This window comes from Mastacembelus armatus, chromosome 8 (assembly GCF_900324485.2).
Source record: "Mastacembelus armatus chromosome 8, fMasArm1.2, whole genome shotgun sequence".
Classification (NCBI taxonomy): Eukaryota; Metazoa; Chordata; class Actinopteri; order Synbranchiformes; family Mastacembelidae; genus Mastacembelus; species Mastacembelus armatus.
Genome location: NC_046640.1, coordinates 21475951 through 21494427, shown reverse-complemented (window position 1 = coordinate 21494427; position 18477 = coordinate 21475951). Strand labels below are relative to the sequence as shown.

At 42.4% G+C, this 18477-nt stretch overlaps 1 protein-coding gene and 1 long non-coding RNA gene across 3 annotated transcripts in view; one reads left to right on the top strand and one right to left on the bottom strand.

The window, feature by feature from the left end:
* LOC113140773 (uncharacterized) overlaps positions 1-6256 on the bottom strand; it is a 47762-nt gene extending 41506 nt beyond the window's left edge. For both annotated transcript variants that reach the window (XR_004463134.1, XR_004463135.1), the window contains exons 1-2: positions 6130-6256; positions 536-667 (exon numbers count right to left, since the gene is read on the bottom strand). This is a non-coding gene — a long non-coding RNA (uncharacterized LOC113140773). The remainder of the gene's footprint in view (positions 1-535; positions 668-6129) is intronic.
* An 8877-nt stretch (positions 6257-15133) lies between these two features.
* On the top strand, positions 15134-18371 carry s1pr5a (sphingosine-1-phosphate receptor 5a). Its single transcript, XM_026324622.2, has 2 exons — positions 15134-15386; positions 16638-18371. The coding sequence occupies exon 2, from the start codon at positions 16800-16802 to the stop codon at positions 18093-18095; it is 1296 nt and encodes a 431-aa protein (XP_026180407.1). The 5' UTR covers positions 15134-15386; positions 16638-16799; the 3' UTR covers positions 18096-18371.
* Positions 18372-18477: the final 106 nt, after the last annotated feature.

The window sequence follows — 18477 nt, the reverse complement described above, 5'->3', positions numbered from 1 at the left end:
GGCCTGTTTATAATATCCACCTGTCCACCCTAAACAGACACACACTCACATTCACACCTACAGCAGCTTAAGAGTCACCGACCAACCTAACCTGCATGTGTTTGGACTGTGGGAGGAGAAAACCCACACAGGGACAACAAGCAGACTCCACACAGAAAGGCCCCTGGGTGCAAAACCACTGCAACAGTGAGCCACCCAATTTATATTATATACTACTTTAAATGACTGTGGTGATTGCAAAGATGCTCACAGTAAAGCAAAGCAGTGTGAGGTGGTTCAAGAATAGACTTTGCATTAAAAGAGGAAGTGTCTTACAGCAAACGCTGGAGTCTGCAGCACTTAATAGCTCTTACTTGAATGCCTCCTGCATACTAAATCAACAAGGCATTAACATACCCATTAATCATCCACATGTTATATATAGTCAGGAGTAGTGCCAAACATCCTCTGTGATGCAACAGATGTGGACAGCCCTTAAAACTGTACAATAATAACCGCAAACAGTGAAGTCATGGGAACAAACACACCCACCCACCTCCGACTGGAGCAGAGCGATGTTGTTAACATCTCCATTCCTTCAGCAGACAGGCATGTGGGCCAGGAAAACCTCCATCGCAGCCTCCACACTCTCATTCAACCCACACCGTACAGACAGACATGAAGGCTCCTGCAGAGAAAGAATATGACAAGAAGCAAATCAGTTTCATTACAAACATCTGTTTATTTCTCTGGATCCCCATTAATATATAAAAATACATCAAGAAGTAATTACAATATAAAATATCCCATTACACAATATCCAGTGGCAATGCATAAATATAACCATCTAAAACACAGTAAACCAAAGAGAAAGCAGTAATCAAACAGCCTTATAATACTAAAGTGGATTTTACGTGTATTGTAGGAAAACTGGCTAATTCCCTAATTATGTGAAAGGCCTTTTTCTTTTCAGAGGACTGAAAATATCCATTTATTATAGAAATTCATCATGTCCAAATAAAAATCCACATTTCTTCTCATGCATGTTTAAAGAGGAGAAAGAGGAGAAACTACTGAGTCTCGTTTGGCTGATTTCTCTTACCTGAAATGTAAAATCAATAGATTTAATGGGAAACTGTGACAGAAGTGATATCAGTGACAGAACAAAGCTGCTAATTTAAGAACAGGTCTGCAGGAAATGGGATTTCATGGGAAAAAGTCCAAACATAATGGGTATGGTGGAAATAGATCAAATGGGAGAAACTTTGACGTCTTCATCATGATTCACAGCTCAGGAAATATCTGTATTCTCAGTCTGCTCATATTGGACGTTGACTGTAACTCGTCAAAGTCATACAGAGCAAAAGGTGATTGCTATTTTTCACTCCTTAAAACATTTTTTAAGTTTATGTGAATGCACACACTGCGTAACAAGCAGACGCATTAGGTAGGAAAAAAAAAAAAAAAAAAAAAAAAAAATCAACTACTTCAATAGCAGTTGCTGCAAAAGCAAGTTATTTTATCCGCCTTCTTATTTTGTAAGAAGTGAGAACACAAGTAAAGACCAAAGTGTGATGCTTTGTGGTGTGCAAAATCAAACACCTGCTCCACCCTCTGCTAAGTTACTATAACAGAACAACCGGCCTCTGCAACTTGCAAAAAGTACCGATACATCAGCTCTTACATACAGTCCAGTGCTGCAACTGCAGCAAAAAGTGACACATGCATTAAAGAGTTAAAGAGTATGGAAAGTAATAACAGCACAATTTTCTATCTCAAGCCATACTATTATCTTTTAAACTTTAACGTATGAAATAAAACACCTGGCCGGTATTGTATTATTGCACCTGTTGACCTGTCCAACCTGTGTCTTTGCATCAGTGATACTGCTGTATGGAGTCTTTCTACCTGCTTAGTTTGCCAGCACCTGGCAACCAGGAAGTGAAAGTTATTGATGCTACCCAAGACGTCTTGACCTACATAAATGACTCGGAGCCCTGCAGCACTGGGAGGACACATGTTGATCGAGATCTGAGAGCATTACATGCAGTAAATAATGCGGTGGTTAGGCCGGGCTCGGTCTGCACAGTGTAAATATTTCACGCTTCATCGAAATCTTCTCCCTTTTTCTTTTCAGGCACAAAGACAAAGCTCCAAGTCTGAAAACACAACTCCTCCCTTTGTTTTCAGCTCTCAGCCTGTCTGCTTCACAGGTGTGTCTGCCATTAGACATGTCAGTCCAACATTTGTCACTGTGCTCACTGAGCCAACAGTGACACCAGTTTATGACTCATTGATGGAGATGGCTTTGGGCTGTGCTTTGGTGTTCTTCTCTTTTTAGTCCTCGTCACGCTGCCTCTGTGAGGTGGGATTATGGCAGCGTTCGGCCACAATGGTGTTCTGTACAAAAGGGTTGAACCTGCAGCAGTGGAGGTAGCTCAGAGTTCTATAACACCAGCATGCTTCATATTTCCAACAGGTGTCACGTTAAATGACACACCTCTACACTGTCTGAAAAGGACTCGGCCACATGTTTCTGATTTGGTTCGGTTCAGCAATTGAACCAAAGGGAGCAGACAAATCATAAATTGAGAATGGAAGGCAAAGGCGGCGTGTCTGAGGAAAGCGAGTTTCATTAGAGGAGTTCAAAAGTAATAAAATACTGAATGTGAAAAGGAAACACTTTTAAAAATGTTTTCCCTTTATAGTAATATAAAAAGGCTAAAACCACAAATAACAAAATTAGGTCACCATCTGACTCTCTCTGCCAGTTTCCTGAGGAAATACCAATGTCGCAGCTTGCAAACCGTTCAAACTCTGTCACAGGTTGGAGACCAGAAGGTTCACTGGACTTCATGGGTTTCTACCGTAAAATAGGAAATGGGGACTTTTTCACCAGTGGAGACATTTAAAGCTGCAGCAATTCTTCATTACTCTGCAGACGTCAAATCACACAGAGTCTTTATCTGCACTAACTCATCAAGGGAAAACCAAAAAGTAATTCGGTGTAATGTCACTCACCCACCTGACAAAGTCTCTAATCATCTCACAATCTGACATGAAACTACCTGAAATGTGTGGAAGCCCTACCCCAACGTCACCAGGGGATTCCTGCTTTATCGTAATTTCCCATCACACATTTAGAATGCTAGTAGTTTCCCTTTGTTTCCAGTCTTTATGCTAAGCTACGCTAAGCAGCTGTAGCTTCATATGTATCTCTCAATTTTGAGAGCAGCATCAATATCAGAATTAGGTAAATATATGTCTATTTAATGTCAGTTCCTGTAGCAAAATCAGAGCTTAATCTAGGATTACAGCTCGTAACTCCAAAGACAATACTTGTGATAGTTTTAATTATTGGCTGTATGCAAAAGAGATCTGATCTCAGACTCCCTGCTTAAATAAAGCTTCATTATGGTGTGGGAGAACTGCATTTACATCCAAACCTATGTTTTAAAGCACAAACTTGTCCTTCTGTTTGTAAATACTGGGCATACTTAAACATCAGCTTCTATAAATCCACTTAGCAGCAGCCTGACATCCACAGGAGCAGCAACAAGCATTCCTCTCAACACTCTTACCTACAGCCTCTCAGTCACACAGATTTATGGATTTAATGACTCCTTTGACAAGCCACACAGTACAACATTAATTACCACACTGCCACAGATACCACGTAACGTGACACGATTATATGGTGTTAGCAGCATACAAAGTAAGGGGGTCAAATATTTATAGAGCTCGACGAAGGCGGACGTCACTGGGAGAACAAAAATCTTGGGAGAATCGTGACCGATGACCTGTGCACTTCAAAGGACAGATTTCCTATCACGTCTCGGGTTGTACTGCCTCGACTGAGCAGCCTGCTTTTCTCTACATGTGCGACCAGAACCCTCAAGTCCTGATGACACACACATGGCAGCGGGATCATCTCATTCAAACCCCTGGTGTCCAAACAGAACCAAAACGCAGCTCTGCTCAATCATCTCCCTCACAAGCTTTCCAATAAAACCTTGTAGTTAAACAAAACCCAATCCCATATGAACTTTAAACCTCATTCAAGCTGAACACCGCAATGATCTGTTTCCAGTTATTAAAGGCAGCATCCGCCTAAATCTGGTGAGAGACTCATAGATAAACATGTGACTCACAGTGAGGACACCGGGAAAAGCATAGGAGGATAATTGGCTTCAATTGATACAAGACGAGGACACTGGAGCCGTTTCCAAAGATCAGAGTGAAGAAGACTGAATCTCAAAGGCCAATCACGATAATCCTAACAGCAACCATGTGTTCAAATAAACGACCTTCTCCAGAGATGACACAGCTCGCCTTTCACTTTGAATAAACGCTCATCGGAAACATTAAAGGAGGACGAGACTATTCAGAAAATTGTAGATTTCCAAGGAATATCAACAAAAATGTAAAAATATCTGGCTGCTTGGCAGCTGTGGCACTTTTCTGTGAAAGAGTCCAGATGTTTGATCCAGAGTTTTGGCTTCAAGGAACAGAAAGCTGAGATCTCACGCAAGTGGTGTTACATTTGGTACCCGATTTTGATTTAATGTTTTCCACAAAAATGCTTTAGTCAGATTTTAGTGATTCGTTAGACGTCTGGTGAAATGTTAGTCTCATTTGCATATTAAACGTAATGATTTTATTATGCGCTAAAGGCACAATCTGACACAAACACACAAAACACCACAAAGATACAGACAAAATAAAAAAGAACAAACCATAAAACATCAGAGTGTGCAGACCAACATAATTGTCCCAAACATTTCACCGCCTGAATGATAAACAACATAAACAACATTTAACTTGATTTCCATGTTGTGACTGTTTCTGGGATGGCAGCTAGTTTTTGTTTAATGTGGACAGACTAAGTAAAACTGCAGATATAATAATGTGAATTGATATAATAATAGTCCCATACAGCCTGGTTTTACCATTATAGGTTCACATGTCATGGTAAATGTATTTAATGTAGTAAATAAAGGACCAAAGTATTAAACAATAACTATAATAGCCAAAGACTGGTGGTGTGTTCTGTAATTGTCCATTATTAGTTAATACGATGAAACCAAAAGCAAGAGTGTTTTAGTCGGTGGCTTCTGACTTCCTTAGCTGTGGTTCCTGGTGAAATGCTTTTATTCCTGCTTTTTAAAAACATAACTAATTCATAGAGTTAATATTTTAAAAAGGCTCTACCTTCCTAAAGCATTTACCAACAGGAGTAATTAGCACATTTGTTGAGGACTAATAAATGAATCCACATGAATGTAAGACTAAGTCAAAATAAACTACAGTGTGTGTGTGTGTGTTCACATGGTTTCAATTGTAAATATTGTTAAATCTGCATAGTTAGGTTCAAACAGTCTTCATTTGAGTCATATATACCAAAAGCATATTGGGTATTTTCCTTCTTAGTTGGCACTATGTGTGTGTGTTTGTGTGTGGGTGTGTGAATTGAGTTGGATGTGCAGAGTGCAGATGAACATCTGTTTGTACAACCAATATCTTTCCCACTGTGACACATGGCGTGCTTCAGGACATGTATACAGCAAACGTGTGACCGTGTGAGCATGCATGCTTTATGATGATGATGATGATGGTGTGAGTGTGAGTGTGTGTGTGTGTGTGTGTGTGTATGAGCGCCTGGCTGAGCTGACTTTAATAGGTTCCAGATGTTGGACGTACGTCAGCCAATCAAAATGTTGAGCAATTCTTTTCCTGTAACAATGGGTCTGTCTGCACTGCCAGAGTCAGCTGACCTGCTCTGCTGCTGCTTAAATGCACCAGGTTGTGTTGCACTTTCACACGCTTTTCTTTCTCCAGCCACAGGAAATGACATAAGAAACACAACACACTGCTAAAACTGCTCCTTCATCCAAAGCCCTGCAACCAGAGCAAACGACAACCCACTAATTTAGGAACCTTATCTCATCCCTGTTCCAGTGATTAATCTCATGAAACACTTTCTTCAGAGTGAAGCACTGAAGCACACAGGAATTTTAAACCCAACCAAATGCCTCCTAATGGACCAGAGCTGCTTTTCTTTCTCCTCTTTTTATGACAAACACACATGAAACCAGAGAGGGAATAACAATACTTTTGGTTTCAGTTAAGTACAAGATCAGTGAAACATACCCGGCCTTGGCCTCTGTGATGGTCTGGATGAGCCAAGCAGCCTGCTGGTTTCCCCTGCGTGGGCCCACACCGCACTCACACAGCACGCTCATAATGAAGGGTTTCTGCTCAGCCGTTTTTAGAACCACTATGGAACAATGTACAGATTATATTTACTTCAAAAAAACATGCCTCAAATGTAAGCACAGATGCAGACTTTAGGGTGCTGGCAGGAATTCATACGAGAGCAGATTTTTACTGAATGTATTATAGCAGAAATCTTTATGTTCGAAACTTAAACAGTGCCAGGAAAAAGACAGAGATACCTTAAACAAAGTGGTTTAGACAAATTAAATCAAACATTATGTGAGTAGGCAGCGATTTCGTACAAGTACAATATACACAAAAACCTGAGTCCATTTAAAGGGAGCACATGTAAAAGCTTATAGCTAGTACATATAAATAAAGCAGTATTTATAATCCAGCCTGGCCTCACCTCAATGTATATAATTATCACACACACACACACACACACACAAAACACCAACGTCGTGTGCGATGGACACATGTTCTGGTCCCATGACACCTGCCCCTGAGTTTAACCGCCTCCCATAGCAGCGTGACTGGAACAGGTTAGGAGGATGTACTGCACATTTTAAAAACATGGCGTTTGGTGTACATATTGCATAGAATTTCCCAAGCGTGGTATTTGTATGTGTTGGGTGGAGATCAGGCTGTATGTTTGCATTAGTGGGATGAGCAATGTTGGCTGTGATGTGTAACCTGTTGGTTTACATTTGCATAGATCAGTTTCTCACTAGCTATTACCCACTATTGAAACTGCAATGAATAAACTTCCTGGGGTTTATATGTGTATTATATTCAAAGGAAGATACTCCCTACTCACAGGATCTTTCCACAGGACTGATATGTATAAAAACGTCTACCCCTGCACTGTATTACAGTAAATATGTAATAATCCTAACACATAGTAACAAGTTATCACTGCAGCATTAGTCAGGCAGCCTGCAGTATCTCTCATCAGAGCTCTGAGGAATCTCAGCCTACACCACAAACAGCCACATCATGGCTGAGCCTTCATCTTATCAGCCTCCTTGTGCTTCTCTAGTTTTCATTCAAAGCTTTCCTGGGAGGAAGTCAGTCTCTTGCCTGTGAAATTTACAGCCTTATTTTCATTGGAGGTGATACATTTACATAGTGAGTAGAAAAATGTGTGTGTGCTGGAAGGTACAGCTATTGAATGCAGACAATGGAGTGTGGTAATAGGGTATTTTTAACAACCATGATAAGTACCCTAAAGCCACTGATACTTCATTAAGTATGGCAGCGATAGACTCCATTTATAATCCTTCTGGCTGGCTAATATCTGTGACATTTCCTGAATACGTATTATATTGGCTATTGTGTTACTAATCTGCCCCACCTGTGTGTCGCCACAGGCTTTTATTCACTGATTAACACTCTGTGGAAATAACTCATCACTGCATCCTGACAAATGCAGCAAATTAAAAGCAGCAAATGTGCTTTTGATTTGCTAAAAACATGTTTTAAGACATTTTTTCAAATTTGTTTAAGAAAATAAAAACTGAAATCTCTCATTAAAAAAAAAAGATTCAGAGCCTTAACTCTTCTGCAGCAGCGTCTCCGGCAGCAGATCCAGCTTCAGTCTCTCCAGGAGTTTGTCCCCCTTTAACTGCAGATCCTCTCAGGCTCCATCAGGTTGGATGGAAGAGTCAGAGCCTCCATCTTCAGGTGTCTACACAGATGTTCTCTTGGCTTTAGGTCTGGACTGTGGCTGGACCCTCAGGGACAGTGAGATGTTTGTCCTAAAGTTGGGTTTGTGGCTGATCAGAGAAGAGAATCCGTTTCCTCCTGCCTTTTCCTCACAGTCTCAGTCTGACTGATGGAGCTGCTGCAGCTTCTCCATCTCTGCAGAGGACTTCTGAAGATCTGTCACAGGGACCGCTGGGTTCTTGGTCTCACCCCTGACCGAGGCCTGACTCCAGGAAGAGTCCTGCTGGTTCCAGACTTCTTCCAGACTGAGACCACTGAGCTCCTGGAAACACTTAGAGCTTTAGACCTGGTTTTATCCCCTGGTCCTGATCTGAGTCTCAGCACACTCTGATCACAGAGACTACAGAGAGTTCCTGGACTTCAGGTCCTGGTTTTTGTCCAGACCAGCAGTGCGAACTGTGGGACCTTACATACACAGGCATGTGTCTGTCCAGTCAGATCAGTGTGTCCCAGGTGGATATCTGGTTCGAGACACATCTCAGGGGACTGAAAGCAAAGAGGAATTAGCTGAGTCCAGTTTGGTGCCTCTGGGAAGATCTAAGGACTTTTGCTAATGACAGGTTCCAGGTTTTGATTTTTAATAAATTTGCAAAAACGTCTAAAAACATGTTTACACTGCGATTATGACTGTAGACCGATGGGTAGAAATGGACATTTCTTTCATTTAAATTCACATTTAGAACAGAACAACAGAACAGAACTGCTTTCTGCTTCCACTGTCTTTCAGGAGGCATCTAACAAAAACCAAAAGACAGTTCCCGAAAGTGATGATGTATTTTCCCGAACATCATCATCACACAACAGAAACAGCTAATGACTTTATTCCCCCACCCCATGCAGACTGCCCCGATCCCTATTAGTGGGAAAGAAAGGAGCTCTTCCAAAGAATCTGACCCTCGACACAGAGCGCTGTGGGCTGCTGGTGTCTAAGTAATTGAAAAAGTTTGAATGAATCTCACAGAAGCTGGTTACTAATTCTGACTCACCCCCTCCACTCTGTCACACATCCCACTCCCTCGCCCCCTTTCCCTTTCCCTGGTGTGGGAACGCTCGTTCGCTCTTTCTTCCATTCTGTCCTCCAAGATGAACTCATCCCAAACCGCTGCTGCACGAACAAAACCAGCTTTCATAGACCTGCCCAGTCCAGTTTCACCCCCTAACAGCTAACATGGAAAAAGAAACGTAGTAGGACTTAAGTGCCCACTGTGGAGAGCCAGAGAAGGTCTTGGTGGAGGACACTGCCATTATGAAAACACCTCCAATGTCAGCTGTTTAGGAATAAAAGAAAGTTTTCAGTTTAACCATGATAGACTTCTGAATTTACTCAGTTTATTTTTGAAACCCACAGAGATTATTTGATTCTCTGAAGCAGATTAAAATGTGGAAATCCCCAAAACTGAGTCAGAAAGCTTCCACTCTGAGAAACGCTGTTAGGGAAGAAGAATGGCTCCTTATCGAAGCTGACCCTTCTGGGGTCTTATCACAGAACGAGAAACAGGGTAAAAAGTGGGAGGTTAAATGTTAAAATGTGGGAATGTGAAGACAGAGAGAAGAAAATATCAGATAAATAGACTCAGACATGAAGTGAAACAAAGCCTCTATGGTTTACAGGAGAAACAGTGCAGCACATAACCCCGTAAAACTGGATTCTTGCTTTTACACTTCACAGACTGAATAAGATTTAGCACATTAACCAGTGAGAAATCAGAGGCGAGACATTTATCTTTGGACAGAGGTCGGCAGTGGTTTCTCTCTATTTCCATTCTGTATGCTAAGCTAAGCTAACTGGCTGCAGCTTTACCACACAGACATGACCATGATATCAATCGCCTCATCTAGGTCTCAGAAAACAAGTATAAGCATAATTTTTAAAGAAAAACTCTCGTGAGGGAAACGAAACAAGATACAAAGCCACATCAACATGTGACCAAAGTAATAAAATGAAACTCATGAATCTGCAGCTTTTTGATTAACAAGGACGAACACTTGGTTCCAACAATGCTGACTGAGCCATCTCTTCTTTTCATTATAAATAAAAACTGATATCTTGTCTTAGCACACCAAGAAATCCTGCTGGTCGACCTAAAACACAGCTCTGTGTAACTCGCGGTGGTGGTGGTGGGTGGGGGTGTTCAGTTTCAGTGATGCCATCGTGCAGCTAGAACTGAGCTAAAAGTCATGAATAAGCAGAAACAATCACTTATCTGCAGTATGGAAACTGCATGGCTGCTGAAGGTTTACACAGGAAATGAGGATGTTTGCGTTTGCCTATAGACACAACTGACATTCGTGTACCACCGGGTTCACGTCTAATCAAAATGGTCCCGAATGGCAGCCTCTTCCTGTGTTTACTTGTACCAGAAAATCCCTGCTGGGTTTAGCAAGTTCAACCAACAAAGTCTTTCCGCCTCCTGATTTGTACTATTTGGAAATAGATTGTTTTTAAAATCAACTCTAAATGTGGTAAATAAACGAGTGCAGTTAACTGTGTAGAGGCTCTCTGTCAAGTCTATCGGGCTTTGGCACAAACACAAAGTACAATGTCCCTGCAAAACAGTACAAGACCCGGTCAGACCCAGTGAAAGAACTTCCACATTCCACAGAGCCACTACAGAAAAGACACAGTTTGTGAATGTCACAGTCCGAGGCTCGAGTTTTTAAAGATTTGCATGACTGTTGCATGAGAAGCAGCAGAAAGAGCTGAACGAACTTTTAAGGCTGCAGATGCAATCTGATCTGAATTCAAATGTTTTGGGTGTGAGGCATTAAGTGGTGCTGGAGAAGAAAAGAAGGAACAACAAACGTGCAGACGGAGCAGCTGGAGCCTGGAGGGGAGAGTCAGGTAGAGTCGCCCGCCTGACAGAAACACACTGGATGGCACAGGAGCAATGGAAGGGCCACATTTCCAACATTTACATATGCTCTTCCCATTTCCCCTCATTAGGAGCTCAAAGTGAGGTCACTGCTCTGCACAGCTGCACATGAGAGCTGGACTCTGACAAAGGTGAGCTATTTCTAGGATTCCCATAAATCTCTGGCAGGCGCTCCAGTATGTTAAAGTTTATACATACATTCCTCTGTTTCTCCACATTTTTTTAGAAGCAGCTCTGTGCAAAGAATGTCCAGTCTCTGAGCACAGTTTACCTCACAGCCATACAAAACCAGGAAGGTGTGGTCCTAGAGAATCTGGCTCATAATTACAGTTTGGTTTTTGTTTTAATAAAGGAGGTGGAACGTGTGAGCCTCGGAGGTGCCAGTGTGAAGATTTCACTATTTTTGGACAGAGGCAGGCAGCTGTTTCCAGACCAGTTCTCGGTTTCCCCTAACTCTCAGACGTACTTCAGTCAGAGGGGTGAATACAGAAACACGTTCCAAACGCCGCACTAGAAAACACGATGGCCACCTCTGACAGGAAGATCAGTTCCTTTGTTTTTAGCTGAACAAAATAAACAGTGAAAAAATAAAAGTATGTATATCCTCTTAACAAGAAACGAACCAACCTGTGGTGCATGAAACAAGATCCATCCAAAAGCAACACAAAGTTTAACCAAACATTAAGAAAATCAACAAAAAAGAAAAAGTTTGATCTGCCTACTTTTCCACCCTTCGCCAAATATTTCAAGATTTTTCCACTTCCAACTTCTTTTCATACAAAGACTGAACCTGCAAACAAAATAACTGAAACTCACTAGCTACTGGCTTCAGCCACATTTCTACCAAACAGAAACGAGAGAGGTGTGAAGGCTCGTGTCTGTCATTTTTTTTATTCATGTGAAGCCTTGTTCAAGAATTTCCTTTACACTACAAAGAAGCTGGCAAACTATTTTGCCAACAGCACCCCCCCACACACACACAAACACACACATTCACAAGACCAAAAGGCATCGGCAACTTACTGTTTGAACTTTAAAGGTGTGAATGCTTTCCATTGTCCTTGTGAAATAACAGTGTACAAGGAGGCTGTGTGTTTTGTATCTGTTAACAAGAGGTGAGAATTGCATTCTGAGGTGTGATTTTGCATCATATGGGCCACAGACAGCACTTCAGAGCAGAGAAATGCAACAGGTTTGAAGAGGTGTTTACAGTGGGTGAACTCAACACATTCAAGCGCCGTGTTAAAGCTGCAGAGTCGCTCCAGCTCCTTCAGGATTATTTACTTAAACATCTCATCAATCACTGATGAACAGCAGCCAGACCAGTGAGGCAGACCAGGCTGTGCTGCACACAAACAGCAGTAAATCTCAAGCAGCCTATCATGACAACACAGGACTGACTTCCTTTCTACAGGCGCACTAACGTCACAGGAAAAAATCCCCCAGAGCCAGGATCGCCGGACAGACTGAATACAGACCCCCCCCCTTAGACACACAGCTCCTCCCCAGGGCTGTGAAGCAGCTGGGTGGGTGCGGACCAGTCACTCTGTGCTGGTAGTCGGCCTGAGGGGGAGAAGCGGCGATGGATCAGATCCCAACTGTGGGAAAAACAGCCAGGGCAGAGAGTCCTGCTGTCAAGCCTTTGTGTGCTAACTAATCAGAGGTAGCACACTGAGAGCCTGTCACTGTGTCCCCATGGGGGGGGGGGGGCACTTAAACCTGGTTATCACTGTGCTCTAAGGAGCAGAGAAAAGACAGAAGGAGGCGAGCGAGAGCAGGAACAACAACACAACTCCTGTCATTCAGCATGTCCACATTGTAAAAGTACTGTGGATTTATTCTGTACACTCACACCACATGCTGCACAGACTATAGACCCTCAGAGGTCACACGAATAAAATACTGACTTGACATGATGAAGGTTTGACCAACAAATCAGAAGGAAATCAATGAACTTAGTTTCTGCCCTTTACTGCTGCTATCAGTCAAACTGTGACTCATTCTTAGGTGGTAGTCTATATCCAGAATCATAACACAGAGACTTTAAACAGAGTTTTTTTTAGCTTGGTGCTCAGTAAAGGGGGAAGTACAGTGTAAAAATATTGCCATATGAGTGGTAATCCTGTTGGCAGAATGTACTTAAAGTATAAAAAGTAAAAGTAGGTCATTCATAATAAAGACAGGTGCTTCCTGTGATTGTTATATATGATATCTTAAGGCATACGAGCATTTTGCTGTTACAGGTGGTCAGACTTAACCTTTAAATTAAACAAGTGCAGCAGGTAGGGGAGGCCAAGGAGCGTGTGGAGGAAGCTGCTGCTACAAGGATAAATAAATAAAGCTGAGCTGAACTGCAGTGAAGAGCTGCATGTTGAAGCTAAGACAGAAACAAGGGTAAAATCTGCAGGCCGTGAAGGCTGAGGCCACGAGGCAACAATCAGCCTCAATAAAACGCAGTTGGCTTCATCATCTGCTGTTAAACACTTTGTGTAAAACCTTCCACCAACAGCATCTGTGGAAATGACTAAGGTGCAGACTATGTGTGGGTCGCACGTCACTGTAGTCACACTCCCTAAAGCTCTAGTCAATTTCTGACAAGTGACCTCATCTGTGTTTTTCTCAAGGATATCCCTGTCCTTTCTAGGCACAATGAGGCAGCTTCCTGTTTAGAGAAGACCAGGGTCAGTCCTTCGTCTCACGTAATTTCCCCGCCACGTCCCAGCGGTGCTTCTGGAGGATCCTCACTGACTGCTGTTTAGTGAAACTGTAAAATGATCAAACTGAATAAAGAGGAGGTGGTGTCACTTATTTGTTGAATAGAAAAACAGCCTGAGCTTCAGCTGCATGAACAAGTTCTCTACAAATTCTTCTATTAAACCACATTCAGATTATTTTCACTAAATACATTGACCTACATGTTGTCAAAAAAATGCAATGTCATGCAAAAATCAACCATCTCTCGTTCCTGAAACCCAGGGTGACGTCTGCAGAGGCACTTTGTGGCTGACTCTCAGCCCCAAACCCGAAGATATTCAGTTTACAATAATTGGAAACAGAAAACGAGCTTCAATGTCACATCCATATTCTTAATTTGCACATTAAAAAAAAAACAGAGTTGAAATGCTGGAAAGTCCTTTAAAAAGTTGAAATAGCACAAAAGTTTTTACTCTTAACTGATGTGGAAAATCATATCGCATCGATAAAAGCGAAACTAAGTGGATCTGTGAGGGGCATGTTTTTTAAATTAATGCACAAAACAAAAGGAAGTACCAGATTTCCATCATGGCTGAGGTTTGACTTTTTAAACACATCAACATGGGGGCATCCTGTCCTTCTGCAGTAGTTTAATGGCGCCGACTGGGGAATTAGTGGCTGTTTATCATGATTCACTCGACTTACACAACAGTGGTGGGTGGGAACACGCAATACTTTGCATTTTCTTGCTAATCAGTTGAAATTTTATACTAAAGTTGGAAGGAAAAGAACAGCACCAACAAGCTGTTATCTGAAGCTGGCAGGTAAAAGGATAATGGGTGTGGTGATAACACTGGATCTCTCCAGCTGTGTTTGCTGCTGTGACAGTGAAAGCTGGGAGACGCAGTAATGAGATATATAAAGGGTCAATCTGCTCATTTAATCCCAGCCAGGAAAAAAAGCATTGGCACTCTTAATTTCTTTAGCACGTCACAGGCACAAAGCTACTTAAAAGGAAGTCAAGCCGTATCAGTGCAGACAGGGAAAGTTTATCTGTGCTCAAATCTCAAATCTCCTGAATGTAACATCAAAACATCTTGACTCAGGCTGCTGAGAGTTTAAAAGAAACCACACTGGCATAGAAATGCAAATGAGATATACCTCCTTAAAAGTTGCCTGAGTTAAGTGAACTGTTGGTGCACCAGATATTTATTAAGTGTCTTGTTTTTATGTATGAACTAAAAGATAATCACACTCATCCACTTGTGCAAATTGTTTTCTGAAATCTGGGGTTTAGAGCCAGCACAACAAGCCTGGCCACACCACTGGCACACATTTTCCCAGTGACAGATTAACTTTGGCCGAGTTTCTTATGACTGTGCTGTTTCTCTTTTATTAAATGTGTGTGAAAGGGAAAATCTGACAAACCTGAAGAGCAACATGCAATACCTTACTGCCACAGTTACTCCTCAAAGCAAACCGACATGGCCTAACTTGGCACAGAGCTGCAGCTGAGCGTGCACCTGAGGGCAAATTGATGAAAATCTCACTTTCTGCTGCGCTGATAAAATGGAAACGTCTAAACCAGCTCCAGCTCGTCCTGGGGCCAAGTCAGCAAAGAAAGCCCCTGTAGGGGTCAGAGTTTGGAGAGAGAGAGAGGAGAAGCTCGTTGCGGGGCACAGACAGTAAAGACCAGCCCTCTAACGTGCTGAGTCCTGCCCTACTCCCACATCCCGCTCACATGTCGCTGTGTGCGCCCTGAGCCGCAGCTGCAGCCTCCGCTCCGGCCGCTGCGCACCTTTCTCTGGACATTATCACGGACGTACAGGTGCGTGGGAACGGCTTTCTTCACGTTCTTAACACGTTGCTCCGACAGTGTGAGGACACGGCGCTGAGGTGAGTCTGTGCTGCTCATATAAAGACTTGACTTGAACCGAAGTCTGCATTTTAAGTCGCGCAGTTTCTCCAGGACATGGGAAAACGAACGTGAGGCAGGTTTATTTCACTTTTCGTCAAGTGACACATGTGGAATTAGATTTCCCGGTTTGGACATTTGGAGACACTTTGCCAAATTAACTTATTTAAATCTTTATTCATGCACAATTTAAACTTGAACATTACTGGAGTATTACCATGTTGTACTTATACCTGAGTACGTTTCAGAAGTAATTACTGTACTTTTTACTGCGTCGCATTTACCTGACAGCTTATAGCTGATTCTAATTTTAACTTTACATTAAAGAAAAATAAATAAAAGCACAGGATAAGCTTTTCAAGTGCAGAACAAATATCTGCTTCTTGTCACAAATTTCAGATCTGCTGTGTCTCAGGGAGGGCAGCTCCAATTTAGGCTTCACTATTTTATCTTTTCTCTCACAAATCCTCAGATTCATCTGTAGCTCAAAGCAGCTGCACCTTCACCAGCTCCTCATTTAATTAATGAGATATTATCATTTAGATATTGTCTTTTACTGTGTGAGCATCTACCAGTACTTCACGTTACTACAATAAGTACATTTTTTAAATAATACTTTCACTAAATAGTAGGATTTTACTTGGAATGGAGTATTTCTACAGTGTAGAACTGGAACCTGATAATTAATGAGTCTTAGATGAGTAGTTCCTGAGTAACTCCAAACTGAGGATCATAATAATGAGTAATAATGAGTTACTATAAAACAGAAGGGGCAAAACAACATTAATAATTAATGTTAATGATACATTCATAATTAATTGTGCGTCACCCCTGATTAAGCCAGAGGTGATGATACAGTCATATGTTTGTCACTAAAGCGTCATTACTTTTGATTTCACCATTTCGAATGACTCCACATTTGTTCATTTGTTGGACGCTGAGGTCTCTAAAATATGGGTTGAAATGCTGAGGTCAGATAAAGGAGAAGCAAATTAAAACTTGGATTTAGACTTTTCCCTGTAGCAACATTATTACTTTGAGTGGGCATTTCCTCTATTAGAGACCACCTCTCATTTCATTACTCATACTGATATGATCACGATTATGTTAATTATCTCTGTGCATTCTGATAATTGGAGAGGGTTTCTACTTTTATTTAATGCTCCATTTCCGGGCATTTAATGATGTTTCTTTCTGGTCATGAGCCTTAACTTTCTTGTTGTTTTCTACAGACTGGCTCTCGTCGCCTCCTAGTGTGCAGCCTGGGCACTGAACGCTTGATTTTGGAGGAAAATTGTCAAACCACAGGAAATCCTACTTGATAGCATCAAAAGGCACTTTTCCCCATTGCGTACAACTGTTGTCTCTTCAGTACCAGATAAAGAAGAAAATGCATGAGTACAGGATTATATGACAGCTTATCTGTGGATCTAATCTCAGTAACAGAAGAGACAAAAATTAAAAAGCATCCACCTCTGGGAAATATCAAAATGTCCACAGAGTCTTTACATGCTGCCTATGCTGCCGTAGCCCCATCTGTGATCCCCATGGCCTCTACTCCAGGAAACCAGCTGTTTCACCTGTATCACAGCAATGCCGTCATCATAGAGCACTACAACTACACCGGCAAACTGAACGGGGACAAGTACAGGGAAGGACTCAAACCAGAGGCCATAGTGTTCCTGCTTGTCTGCGTGCTGATTGTGATGGAGAACGCTGTGGTGCTTCTGGCCATCTGGAAGAACAAGAAGTTCCACATGCCCATGTACTATTTACTGGGCAACCTGACTCTGTCAGACATGCTCGCAGGTTTCACCTACATGGTAAACATTGTGACGTCAGGTCGCAACACATTAAGCATGACCCCGGTTCTGTGGTTCCTCAGGGAGGGGGGTGTGTTTATCATGCTGGCTGCCTCCATCATCAGTCTACTGGCCATCGCCATCGAACGCCATGTCACGATGGTGAGGATGAAGCCGTACCAAGGAGATAAACAGGGCCGGATGTTTGCTCTGATTGGGGCGAGCTGGCTGCTGTCGGTGTTCTTGGGCGTCCTGCCCATCCTGGGCTGGAACTGTATGGGACGGTTAGAACAGTGCTCCACTGTCCTGCCACTCTTCGCCAAGAGCTACATCCTTTTCTGCATCACCGTATTCAGCGCCATCCTCCTGTCCATCGTGGTGCTGTATGTCCGTATCTTCCGCATTGTCAAGTCCAACACCCAGCGCCTCGCTTCGGTTCCTCAACGGAAAGGCCTGTACCGCAAGGCCCAGAAGTACATGGCCCTGCTGAAGACCGTCACCATCGTCCTGGGAGTCTTCATAATATGTTGGCTGCCCCTCTTCATCCTCCTGCTGCTGGACTTCTGCTGCCCAGTTAACAAGTGTAAGGTGCTCCATAAGCCAGATTATTTCCTGGGCATCGCTATTTTCAACTCCCTCCTGAACCCCATCATCTACACCCTGACCAGCAAGGACATGAGGAGGGCTATCCTCAGGCTGCTCTGCCGACAATGCCTCCTAACAAAAGACGGGCAAGTGAAACGGATCGGGATGCACTTCCTGGAGTGGAGCACCAGTAAGACCGATGGAGCCTCCCACAGACTCGAGGGACTTGAGACCACAGTATCCTCCGGTAACTTTACACCTTCTACTATCAAAGCCATTTACCCCAGGATGTGTAGGACTTGATACGGTGGCTGTTTTTGCCCTGAGAGCAAGCATTTAGACGAACATTTGGACACTTCTCTTTCAGCTGAACAGCTGAGTGAACATGTCAGAAGAGCTGAAGGTTTGTGTTGCACTCTGCCACAATTTTAGTATTAACAATCCTCAATGCAGAGATAATGTCAAAACTGGGAGAAAGACATTTCATATTTACAATAATGAGATCATTAAAAAAAACGAGCAGCTGAGGTTTCATATTAAAAAAAAAAAAAAAAAAAAGCATTATATTTGTCTTTTAAAGAAAACAAGGCCAGTATGTGTGAGAGGAGATTCCTCCAGTGTTTTCTGTGTGCTGGCTTTCCTGTATGTACATTTGACAGACAAAGCTCAAGTAAGAGATTTAGCC

Coding starts and splice junctions, on each gene's coding strand:
- s1pr5a (XM_026324622.2), top strand. CDS start 16,800: ATGAGTACAGGATTATATGACAGCTTATCTGTGGATCTAATCTCAGTA.